This window comes from Nomascus leucogenys, chromosome 2, assembly GCF_006542625.1.
Source record: "Nomascus leucogenys isolate Asia chromosome 2, Asia_NLE_v1, whole genome shotgun sequence".
In the NCBI taxonomy this organism is placed as follows: domain Eukaryota; kingdom Metazoa; phylum Chordata; class Mammalia; order Primates; family Hylobatidae; genus Nomascus; species Nomascus leucogenys.
Genome location: NC_044382.1, coordinates 6,563,697 through 6,575,756, shown reverse-complemented (window position 1 = coordinate 6,575,756; position 12,060 = coordinate 6,563,697). Strand labels below are relative to the sequence as shown.

Here is a 12,060-nt window from a genome sequence, read left to right as displayed (position 1 = left end):
GAGCTTGTAGTGAGCTGAAGCTTCTAGTGAGCCGAGATTGCGCCACTGCACTCTATCCTGGGCGACAGAGCAAGACTGTCTCAAAAAAAAAAAAAAATAAAAATAATAATAATAATAATTATGAACAGCTATGGAATAATCTCTAGGTAAATAAAAAGCAAGACATTAAAGAATAGGTCTATTATGCCACTTTATCTGGGAGAAAAAAGGACAACAATATGTCTCTGTACACACATATATGTATTGTTTACTTTTCTAGTATCTCTGGAAGGATTAAACCATAAAACACTAACACAGGAAAGGGAACTGGATTTCTGGTAGGAAAAGAGGGAAGGAAATTTTTCACTGTTTATCTTCTTTCTTTTTTTCTTAAATTTTGAACCATGACCTTATACAGGTCGAGTATCCTTTACTGAAAAAACTTGGAACCAGAAGTGTTTTGGGTTTCAGATTTTTTTAGGTTTTAGAATATTATACTTACTGAACAAGCATCCCTAATCTGAAAATCTGAAGTCCGAAATGTTCCAGTGAGAATTTGATGTCAGTGCTCAAAAAGCTGCAGATTTTGGAGCATTTTGGATTTCGGATTTTTTGATTTGGGATGTTCAACCTTTATTACCTGATAAAAAAATATATAATAAAAATTTTACGTAGGTCATGCGTGATGGCCCATGCCTATAATCCCAGCACTCTGGGAGGCCGATTTGGGAGGATCACTTGAGCTCAGGAGTTCAAGACCAGCCTGGGCAACATAGCGAGACCTCGTCTCTGCCAAAAAATCCAAAAATTAGCCAGGCATGGTGGTGCATGCGTGTGGTCCCAGCTACTTAAAAGGCTGAGGCCAGAAGATTGCTTGAGCCCAGGAGGTCCAGGCTGCAGTGAACTGTGACTATGCTGCTTGCACTCCAGCCTGAGAAACAGAGCAAGATCCTGTGTTAAAAAAAGAAAAAAAAAAAACTGACCTAAGCCACATGCCCTAATTTTATATATATATATAGTCAGTGTGTGCATGTGTGTACTCACAGAAAAAATATTGGAGGGATAAACCCCAAGTGTTAACTATGTTTTTTTTTTTTTGGATGGAGTCTTGCTCTGTCGCCCAGGCTGGAGTACAGTGGCGCAATCTCGGCTCACTGCAAGCTCTGCCTCCTGGGTTCACGCCATTCTGCTGCCTCAGCCTCCCGAGTAGCTGGGACTACAGGTGCCCACCACCACGCCCGGCTAATTTTTTGTGTAGTTTTAGTAGAGACGGGGTTTCACCACATTAGCCAGGATGGTCTCTATCTCCTGACCTTGTGATCTGCCCACCTTGGCCTCCCAAAGTGCTGGGATTACAGGCGTGAGCCACTGCACCCGGCCAACCATGTTTCTTAATGAGCAAATCTACTAAAAATTGATGTGTAGGCCGGGCGCGGTGGCTCACGCTTGTAATCCCAGCACTTTGGGAGGCCGAGGCGGGCGGATCACAAGGTCAGGAGATTGAGACCACGGTGAAACCCCGTCTCTACTAAAAATACAAAAAATTAGCCGGGCGTGGTGGCGGGCGCCTGTAGTCCCAGCTACTCGGAGAGGCTGAGGCAGGAGAATGGCGTGAACCCGGGAGGCAGAGCTTGCAGTGAGCTGAGATTGCGCCACTGCACTCCAGCCTGGGCGACAGAGAGAGACTCTGTCCCAAAAAAAAAAAAAAAAAAAAAAAAATTGATATGTAGGCCAGGTGTGGTGGCTCACACCTGTAATCCCAGCACTTTGGGAGGCCGAGGCTGGTGGATCATTTGAGGTCAGGAGTTCTAAACCAGCCTGGCCAACATGGTGAAAACCCATCTCTACTAAAAATACAGAAATTAGCCAGGTGCGGTGGTGCACACCTGTAATCCCAGCCACTCAGGAGGCTGAGGCAGGAGAATGGTTTGAACCTGGGAGGCAGAGGTTGCAGTGAGCCAAGACTGTACCACTGCACTCCAGCCTGGGGGACAGAGTGAGACTCTGTTTCAAAAAAAAAAAAAGAAAAGAAAAGAAAGAATTGCTATGTATCATTTATATAATCAGAAAAAAAGAAAAAAAATCAAACTACTACAGAAAGAACCTGGGCCTCCTGACTGAACTGGGGGCTCCTGGCAGCCTCTCGGGGTCAGGGTCCGTGGGGCCTGTGTCCTTGTCCAGTGCGGCACCATGCTGATTCCCATGAGGCCACGCTCTGACCCCAGCGGCCTTCCTCATGCCTCGGAGGGGCCATAACTGCTCACAGAACTGCCCCCCAAGAGCAGCACAAGGAGGGGTTGGGCAGTTGCAGTGAGGCCAAGCACATTCTCCGGGGTCACAGCGCCCCTGTCTGAATCTAGGCTCAGTCAGCTTTCCAGCTGGGTGCCCTCTCAGGGAGTCACTCATCCTTGTGGGACTCATTCCCTCCTCTGCAAAATGAGGCTAACAATCTTTACCCCTTGGGTCCTCTGAGGGATAAATGAGATGACACAGGTAAAGTGCCCACGTGGCACATGACCAGCACTCTGTAAGTGGCAACTGCTCGAATTCTACCAAGGAAGAAGAGGCAATGGCTGCCTGCCTCTGGGAAAAGCCAGAGGCGCTTTCTACAGCCACAGAGGGAAGACTGAGCCTCTGCTTTTCTGGAAAGCGAGAAGAGAGAAGGCAGTTTTTGAGAGTGTTAAGGAGGAAATGGAAATCCTGACTCAAGAGAAACTAAGGTTTAGAGAAGAACTGACAAAAAGCATAAAAAGGAGTACAGAAAGAAGGCAGGCAGCCAGCTCTGGCACTCCCTGACCCACCTGTGCTCTCAGAAGGAAAGGCAAGCAAAGAGAAGGCTGAGGCTCAAGAGCAAGGGAACGGCAGAAGCGGTTTTAGGGAAGGACAGGAGGAACTCTGCCCGGAAGCCTTGTCAGTCTGAGAATGTGATAAATGCTAAGCCACATGCTTCAAAAGCCTAGGTGTGACCCAATTCTCCAAAAACGCCAGGGGTCAGGTATGACCAGGGGCCTGGGCCAGCAGGCGATGATCAGGGCCTTCCACACCCCTGTGGTCTGGCGGCCTGGCCTGGTTGACAGGTGCTCAGACCTCCAGACCACGGCAGGCAAACGAGAAAATCCTGGTTCCTGACGAGCACCTCTTCACCTCCTCGAGGTCTCACCTTTTGACCCTGAGTAGCACACAGCTGCTCTGCTCAGGAGGGTGGGGACCCACAGCCAGGGCCAGAGAGCACTGCTTCTCCATGGGGTGTGGCCAGTCTAGAATTTATCCCTGAGAACTTCAATTGCCCAGAGGGGAGGTGATGGAAACTCAGTTCTTGAGGTTGAAGCTCAGAGTCCAGGGTGCCTCTCAGGTGACCATCAGGTGACCATTAGAACAGAAGGTGGTGTCATCTGCCAAAGCAACCTGCGCCCTAGCCTCCTGACCCACACAGATGACACCAGTGTGTGTGTGTGTGTGTGTGTGTGTGTGTGTGTATGCAGATACACTAGTGAAAAGTCTGTTTTTCCTCCCCCTGTCTCCTAGAGGGAGAAGTGATCCAGAACATCTAAAACTACTTTTATTTGGTTTTGGCTTATTTATTTATTTATTTATTTATTCTTATTTTTATTTTTTTTGAGACAGAATCTCACTCTGTCGCCCAGGCTGGAGTGTAGTGACACAATCTCGGCTCACTGCAACCTCTGCCTCCTGGGTTCAAGTGATTCTCCTGTCTCAGCCTCCCAAGTAGCTGGGATTACAGATGCCCGCCACCACGGCTGGCTAATTTTTGTAGTTTTAGTAGAGACCAGGTTTTGCCATGTTGGCCAGGCTTGTCTTGAACTCCTGACCTTAGGCGATCCACTCGCCTAGGCCTCCCAAAGTGCTGGGATTACAGGTGTGAGCCACTGCACCTGGCCTATGCTTTTTTTTTTTTTTACAATTTATTTTTTAAATTTATTTTTGAGAAACACGGTCTTGCTCTGTTGCCCAGGCTGGAGTGTGGTGGCATGAACGCAGCTCACTGTAGCCTTGACCTCCTAGGCTCAAGTGATCCTCCCACTTCAGCCTCCCGAGTAGCTGGGACTACAGGTATGTGCCCAGCTAATTTTAGAATTTTTTGTAGAGACACTATGTTGCCCAGATGGTCTCAAACTCCTGGGCTCAAGCGATCCTCTCACTTCAGCCTCCCAAAGTGCTGAAATTACAAGTGTGTGCTGCTGTGCCCGGCTGCATGCTTATGCTTTTAAAAAAATACGAATATTAGGCCAGGCGCAGTGGCTCACACCTGTAATTCCAGCACTTTGGGAGGCAGAGGCGGGCGGATCACGAGGTCAGGAGTTTGAGACCAGCCTGGCCAATATGGTGAAACCCCGTCTCTACTAAAAATACAAAAATTAGCCGGGCATGGTGGCGGGCACCTGTAGTCCCAGCTACTCAGGAGGCTAAGGCAGGAGAATTGCTTGAACCCGGGAGGCAGAGGTTGCACTGAACTGAGATTGTACCAATGCACTCCAGCCTGAATGACAGAGTGAGACTCCATCTCAAAAAATAAATACAAATTAATTAATTAATTAAAAAATTTTAAATTCACATGTACAAAAATATGCGATTAATGTTCTAGAAATTTTCTCTACACTAATCATGAATTTACCCTGCAAAGGCCTGGCCCCCAGGGGACTCCGTGGCTCCAGGGCCTCCCTAAGTGTTAAGCTCCCCCAACCCCTGCCAGCCACATGGTCCCGTGAAACCTGAAGGAATTCTCACACAGACGGACCCAGTTAGAATCTCAGCTTTACCCCTGCCTGCCTACCTGGAAGACCCAGGGCAAGTGACTTACTTGCCCAGAAATAGTGTTTCCTCATTTGTTTACAAAATGTGGAAATAGGGTCTCCCGAAGGAGGGCTGTAAGTGGGGGATGAACAACAGAAAAGTATAAAGATGGATCCTAGCAAACAGCTTTGCCTCACACCTTCCTCCCTGTCCCAATCCTTCGCCAGCTCACTGGTTTTGCCTCCAAAATGTACGTCAAATCTGACCATGTTTTTCCCTCTTCCCAGCCACTGCCCCAGCCTGAGCCCAGGGCCTGCTAATCCTAGTCAAGATCTCCCTGTCTCCCTCCACCAGTCCCTTAAACAAGCTGAGTAGTTATTCCTCAGGGCCTCAACAATTGCAATTTTCCCTGGGGTCCCCCAGCTCTCCTGCCCTCATCCTTTAGGCCTGGCTCAGGGGCTTCCCTTGGAGCAGCCTCCCCCACTCCAAGCACTCACCATCATGTAACCTGTTACCTCTTGCATGGCATGTACCACAATCAGGGATTATCTTGTGTACTGTATGTTGGCCCATTAGGTGTAAGTTCTACAAGGGCAATGGCCTTATCTATTTGGGTCACCACCTTGTCTCCAACCTGGTGGGTTGGTGGATATATGGATGGATGGATGGATGGATGGATAGATGGATGGTTAGGTAGATAGGTGGAGGGCTGAATGGGTAGATGGGTGGGTGGGTGGATGGATGACTGGGTGGATGATTGGGTGGACAGATGGAAAGGTAGATAGGGAGTAGGTAAATAGATGGACGGGTAGATAAATGGATGGAAGGATAAATGGATAGATGGGTGATTGGGTAGATGGATAGATAAAACAGATAGATAATTGGGCAGATGGAGGGAAGGATGGAATGGTGAGTGAGTAGATGGATGGGTGGATGGTTAGGTGGATAGATGGAAGGTGAATGAGTGGGTAGATAAGTGAGTGGATGAGTGGATGGATGGATGGATGAATGGATGGATGGATGGATGAATGGATGGATGAATGCATGGATGAATGGATGGGTGAATGGTTGGGTGAATGACTGGGTGGATAGATGGATAGGCAGATAGGTGAGTAGGTAGATGGATAGGTGGATAAATGAATGGAAGGACGGATGATTAAGAGGATGGGTAGATGAATGGGTGGACAGTTGGACAGATGGATGGAAAGGTGAGTGGGTAGATAGGTGGATGGGTGGAGGGGTGAGTGGGTGGAAGGGTAGGTAGACGGATGGGTGGATAGATGAATAGGTAGATAGGTGAGTGGGTGGATAGATGGGTAAATAAATGAATGGATGAGTGGATAGATAGATGAATGGTTGGGTAGATGGGGGAGTGCAGGATCGCAGGCAAAATGAGTTTCCTTTTGTCTCCTTGATTCCCCCACTTCATGCTGTAGACAGACAGCCCTCTCACCAAAAGGACCAGTATCCACTCCTCTTACCATAGCCCCACCCTGTTACCACCATCGGTGGCCCTTCCCAGGCTTGCCTGAGAAATCTCATCTCCTCATCCTTCTTCTCGTCTTCGCTGATGATCTTGGAGGTGGTGATGCTCACCTCCACACCATCCACCACAAATTTGCGTGTCCGCTTGAGGGTTTTTTTGTGCAGTTTCGGGTCCTGGCCAGGGAAAACCATTAGACAAGTCTCAGCATTTCAGCTAAGGACCCATGGCTGTCGCAGCAGGTGAGGCCACAGCTCTGCTGGGCCCACAGCTTCAGCACCACCCCCAGAGAGATGTGGCCATCCATCTTCCCTCTTGCCTCAACTTAACCTAGAAGCCGGGGGTTCTGAGCTTATCCCCTTGCCTTTCCCTGATCTCAGCCTTCAGAAACTGTGCTGAGGCCTCCCCTACCTTGCTGCCAGCACCTCTCATGCATCCAGGACATGGTGTCAGAAAGAGCTGCGTTCTTGCCAGGCACAGTCGCTTACGCCTGTAATCCCAGCACTTTGGGAGGCCGAGGCAGGCGGATCACGAGGTCAGGAGTTCGAGACCAGCCTGGCCAACACAGTGAAACCCTGTCTCTACTAAAAATACAAAAAGTAGCCAGGCATGGTGGCAGGTGCCTGTAATCCCAGCTACTTGGGAGGCTGAGGCAGGAGAATCACTTGAACCCAGGAGGTGGAGTTTGCAGTGAGCTGAGATCATGCCACTGCACTCCAGCCTGGGCCATACAGCTAGACTCCATCTCAAAAAAAAAAAAAAAGAGCTGCGTTCTAACCCTCACTCCACCACTTACTTGCTCTGTGTCTCTGGGCCAGCCTCTTGTCCTGTCTGAGCCTCAGCTTCCTCACTTGTTCAGGGAGGATAGTCACACTACTTGCCTCCCGGGGTGGTTGTGAAGATTCAATGAGAGAACACATGGTGGGCACACAGAGCAGTGCCCGCTCCCAGCGCGTGTTCCATGCTTGGCATTTCTTTCTGACAGTTATTACTGCAGACCACACACAACCCTCGCGCATGGTGCCAAAATCCAAAGGAGCCCGAAAACCAAAGGCTGTTTTCATAACTGGTTTGGTAGCCAAAGCTGACCTAGCCTGAACTCCCCACCTGCTGGGAGTCATCGTGACATTATGCATAATCGTCATCTTTTCCTGTGAGTAATTGCACACGCCACAAGTGATTGTGCAGGTGCCACCTGGAATCCTGGAGGTGTCAGTGTGTCATAATACGTGCTACCCTCTGGAAGTTCTCAGCTCTGATTCTGAAGGTGTCCCCATAACCCTCCTGCTCTGCCCACTGCCTCTGGCCTCTTGGCTGGTTTCAAAGGCTCTTTATTTTATTTTTATTTTTTGAGATGGAGCCTCACTCTGTCGCCCGGGCTGGAGTGCAGTGGTGCAATCTCAGCTCACTGCAACCTCCGCCTCCCGGGTTCAAGTGATTCTCCTGCCTTAGCCTCCTGAGTGGCTGGGATTACAGGCACGCGCCACCACCCCCGGCTAATTTTTTAATTTTTTTTAGTAGAGACAGGGTTTCACCATGTTGGTAAGGCTGGTCTCAAACTCCTGACCTCATGATCCACCCTCCTTGGCCTCCCAAAGTGCTGGGATTACAGGCGTGAGCCACGGTGCCCGGCCCAAAGACTCTTTTTGGTGTAGCCCGGCCCTGCCTTCCTAACGCAGGGCCTCCCAACCCCTGAAAGAGGAGTGAGGAGCCAGCGTGGCAGGTCTCTTGACCCCTTGAAATCTATGCTGAGCTCCGCTCCTGCTGAGTCCAGAGGGGCAGACTGTTTTTGCTCCCTGAGGTCTGGGCCCCCGTCTCCTGCCCATGGCACCTCGCCCAGGGGCTCTGGACAGCATCAGCATGGACCCAGCATGACTGACTCTCATCTCTCTACGGTGACCAGCTCACATGTGCCAGGACCCAGTCAGGATGGGTCAGACCAGCAGTGAGAAGTAGAGGCTGGCAGGAGCGAGAGCAGAGGGGAAGAAATGACACCCACAGCCACAGCCCTCTGCTGAGAACTGCTCCTGGCCAGGGGGCCTCCATCCCTGAAGGAACAGGCTCCTAGTCAAGCCAGGGGGTGCTGGTGCAGTGGGGGACTCTCATCCCAACAGCCTGAGGTCCCTGACACAATGCAGTCAACCAGAAACATTCTCCACAGCCTTGAGAAGAGCAGGCGAGCCCTGCTCTAGGTGGGTCTGTCTCATTAAAAAAAACAAATAAAAACACCTTCTTTTCACTTAGTGTCTTCAGGAAGAGAAGTGGCAGGATGCCTGTCCTGAGGAAGACGCTGCTCACAGGTAACAGCTGCTGTGCATGCTTGTCACGGTGGCCTGTTGGAACTGTGCTTCCCTTCCCTGCCTAAAGCTGACTGGCTGTTGTGGCTCCTGTCACTCCTCTTTGCTTAATAAATATGTTCGAGTCTCTACTGCATGTTTTTCACCAAGTACATTTGGGAAGGAAAAACAAAATCATGCAGTACTTCCTCTACAATGAGCTTTGGGTAGAGGGTCAGGTGACCCATGGTGAGTTTAGTAACACCCTGGGATTTATCGGGGAGGCCAGGAAAGGAGTCAGCCCCTTCCAGCTGCCTAAGAAGAAGGTGGCCATCGCTCCCACTGGGAAAGTTTAGAGTTTGGAGCCTGGGGTCTGTCCATCTTCCCACTCCTACCTGGCCCTGGGCCGGCTCCTCACTCCTCTGAGCCTCCATCTGATTACCTGTAAAACGAGGATGAAGGAGCCTGTCTGTTCTTTTTAAAGCGCTAGTACAGGGTTCGCCTCAAGCCCAGGCCTCCAGTGCGGTGGTGGCTATTGTCATTCATGACACTGCCCACCTCCAGAAAGGCCCCGGGGGGCAGGGAAGACGGCTTTGAGCTGTTCCTTTAGTTGGATTTACCAGTTATCAGCTGGGTCTCATGGCTGACCTCCGGATGACAGAACTTCACTTGTAGCTAAGGCCTAAGAGTTCTCTCTCCCAAATTTTACCAGGGCCTTTTACCAAGCTTTGAAATTTAAACCCAAACCAACTGCTTTACGTTCCTAAATCCCATACTGAACCCAGATATTTTGGAGATTAAACTATGAGTCAAACCCAAAACTCCCTAATGAACTGTTTAAAATGCAAGGAAGCCCCTAAATGCTTTTGAAACCAAAATGGAGCCTGCAATGGTCTTGCTGCAAGCCCGTGGTGGGAGAGGCGGTGTTACCTTGATGGACAGAGAGCCCATCTCTTTGTTCAGCGACAGGTCGGCGGAGAGATTGGTACCGTAGTCCATGCTCTCAGAGGTGCAGAGGCTGCTGCAGTCCGAGTCCCTCTTGGAAGGGCCTGGAGCTGCCTGGGTAGGTGGCTCCAGGCTGCCATTGGCCAGCTTCTCCCCACCCAAGGTTTCCAGGGCGCTGCTGTTGGGCCGGCTCTGGCTGGCCTTTTGAGATCTGTTGGCTGCTGGGCTGAGGTCCCCACCCTGCTCAGCGACTTGCTTCTCCTGGGCTACCTGAATTCTGGCATCCATTGACACGGGTCGGGACTTCCGCAGGGGCACAGGCACTGCCACGCAGTTCTCATTTCCAGGGGCCACAACTGGGGGACTGGTGGTTTGGAGGGATCCGTCCCCAGAGGGCTGGCTGCAGGGTTCATTCACACTGTCCTGAGACTGGCTGGGTGCCAGTGGGGTGGAAGGTGACTCCTGGAGAGGCTTGTTAGCGTTGAGGCTTGGCGGACTCACCTCAGAGGAGTTCTGAGTATGGTTCTCCAGGGTCTAGAAAAAAAAAAAAGATAGTCAAGGCCATGCTGCTGTATGTTCAAGGCAAGAGTCAGAGATGCAGTGGAGAAAGTCAGACACCCTCAAGATGAAGTGGGCCAGGGCCAAGAAAGGAGAGCAGATATCTCCCTAGCCGGTCTTCACCACTCCCTATCGCCTAACCATAATAAAATTACTACTTACTGTGAGGCATAGCAATCTCCTCACTACCTCTAATCTTAGCTGAATGTAACAGCTGTTATTCCTCCTAGGAGGCAGCTGTGGCCACCTGGCCAGCTCACGGCCCATAAGGTGGAGTCAGTGGCCGCTCCATTCCAGCCAATTGTGACAACGTGGGAAAATGGCTCCCCTGTGGCCAAACCTTCCCAGTTTTTTAATTTTAATTTTTTATTTTATTTATTTTTTTTTTGAGACAGGGTCTTGCTCTGTCACCCAGGCTGGAGTGCAGTGGTGCCATCTTGGCTCAATGCAACCTCCACCTCCTAGGCTCCCACCTGGGAGTGGTCCTCCCACCTCAGCCTCCCGAGAAGCCTCCCGAGTAGCTGGGACTACAGGTGCATGCCACGACACCCAGCTAATTTTTGCATTTTTCAGTAGGGACAGGGTTTCGGTATGTCACCCAGGCTGGTCTTAAACTCCTGGACTCAAGTGATCTGCCGGCCTCGGCCTCCCAAAGTGCTGGGATTAGAGGTGTGTGCCACCGCACCTGGCCAAACCTTCCAATTTTTTTTTTTTTTTTTTTTTTTGAGACTGAGTCTTGCTGTGTCACCCAGGCTGGAGTGCAGTCGCGTGATCTCGGCTCACTGCAAGCTCCGCCTCCCGGGTTCACGCCATTCTCCTGCCTCAGCCTCCCGAGTAGCTGGGACTACAGGCGCCCGCCACCACACCCGGCTAATTTTTTGTATTTTTAGTAGAGATGGGGTTTCACCGTTTTAGCCAGGATGGTCTTGATCTCCTGACCTTGTGATCCGCCTGCCTCGGCCTCCCAAAGTGCTGGGATTACAGGTGTGAGCCACCGTGCCCAGCCCAAACCTTCCGATTTTTTAAGACAAGTTTGAAATCTAGGTTTTTAATGGACATCTCTTAATTTTTAGGTGGCAACTAACACATATTTTTTTAAAAAATCATATAAAGGCCAAGCCAAGCCTGTCTGGGGACTGGATTCAGCCCTTGTGGCCACTAAGTTTTCAGCTTCATTTTTGTTTTTTTAGAGTGTTTGTTGGGTGGAAAGTACTGGAAATGTTGCTATGCTAAGATGAAACAGAACATCCTTCCTGTGTATAAAACATAAACATCCAACTTGGTGAATAGAGTGAGTATCCATGTAGCCACTTTCCAGGTCAGGAGGGGACATTGCTTTGCCCCAGAGGGCCATCCCCTGCCGCCCCGACCTTCTCAGTGGCAATGCTCTCCCACCTCTTGACATAGTCCTACGGTCTCTAAGTGCTACAGGTGAGCTGTGCCTGCTTATAAACATAGTATGAATGGATTTATACTATAAGTATTCCTTTGGGTCTTGCCAGCCACTGGTTTTTAACCTCAGCTATGGCAGCTGGTGGAAGCAACTCCAATCTACCTTCTAGTCAACACCCAGAGTGATGGCTCAAAAACTCAGATCTGATTCTGTCACTTCCACACCAATACCCAGTCCCTGCCTGAAACCCTTCGGGGCTCCCAATACCCACAGGACAAAGATCAGCCTCCTGCCTGTAGACAATGAGGCCGGGTGTGAGCGCTTTCTACCTCCTCCTGGAGCCAGGCCCCACTGAGGTTCTCCTACTCCACATCCACCCCTGGCCCTGCCATCTATCGGCTCCGCCAGCCACTTCACTGTATCGATCTCAGTTTTCCTGTCTGTAAACTGGAGCTTGGTTACCCTGTGTCAGAGCTGTAGAGGGCCCGGCAGCCACCGGGGCTCCATGCATGGCTGGGGTGGTTGTGATGATTCCGCTTGCCCTGCCCCTCAGGGCTTTTATTCTTCACCCTGGTGAGGGTCTGCACCAGCCTCAGGCTCCACCCAGGACTGAATTAAATTTGAGAAAGCTGCAGTGCCGTCCACAGCACAAGGATGTGGGCCAGCTTCATCCC

At 50.5% G+C, this 12,060-nt stretch overlaps 1 protein-coding gene across 1 annotated transcript in view; it reads right to left on the bottom strand.

The window, feature by feature from the left end:
- STK10 (serine/threonine kinase 10) overlaps window positions 1-12,060 on the bottom strand; it is a 144,111-nt gene that overhangs the window by 42,515 nt on the left and 89,536 nt on the right. The window contains exons 9-10 of the mRNA XM_030825107.1: window positions 9,421-9,969; window positions 6,260-6,390 (exon numbers count right to left, since the gene is read on the bottom strand). Coding sequence (XP_030680967.1) covers window positions 6,260-6,390; window positions 9,421-9,969 — 680 coding nt within the window. The remainder of the gene's footprint in view (window positions 1-6,259; window positions 6,391-9,420; window positions 9,970-12,060) is intronic.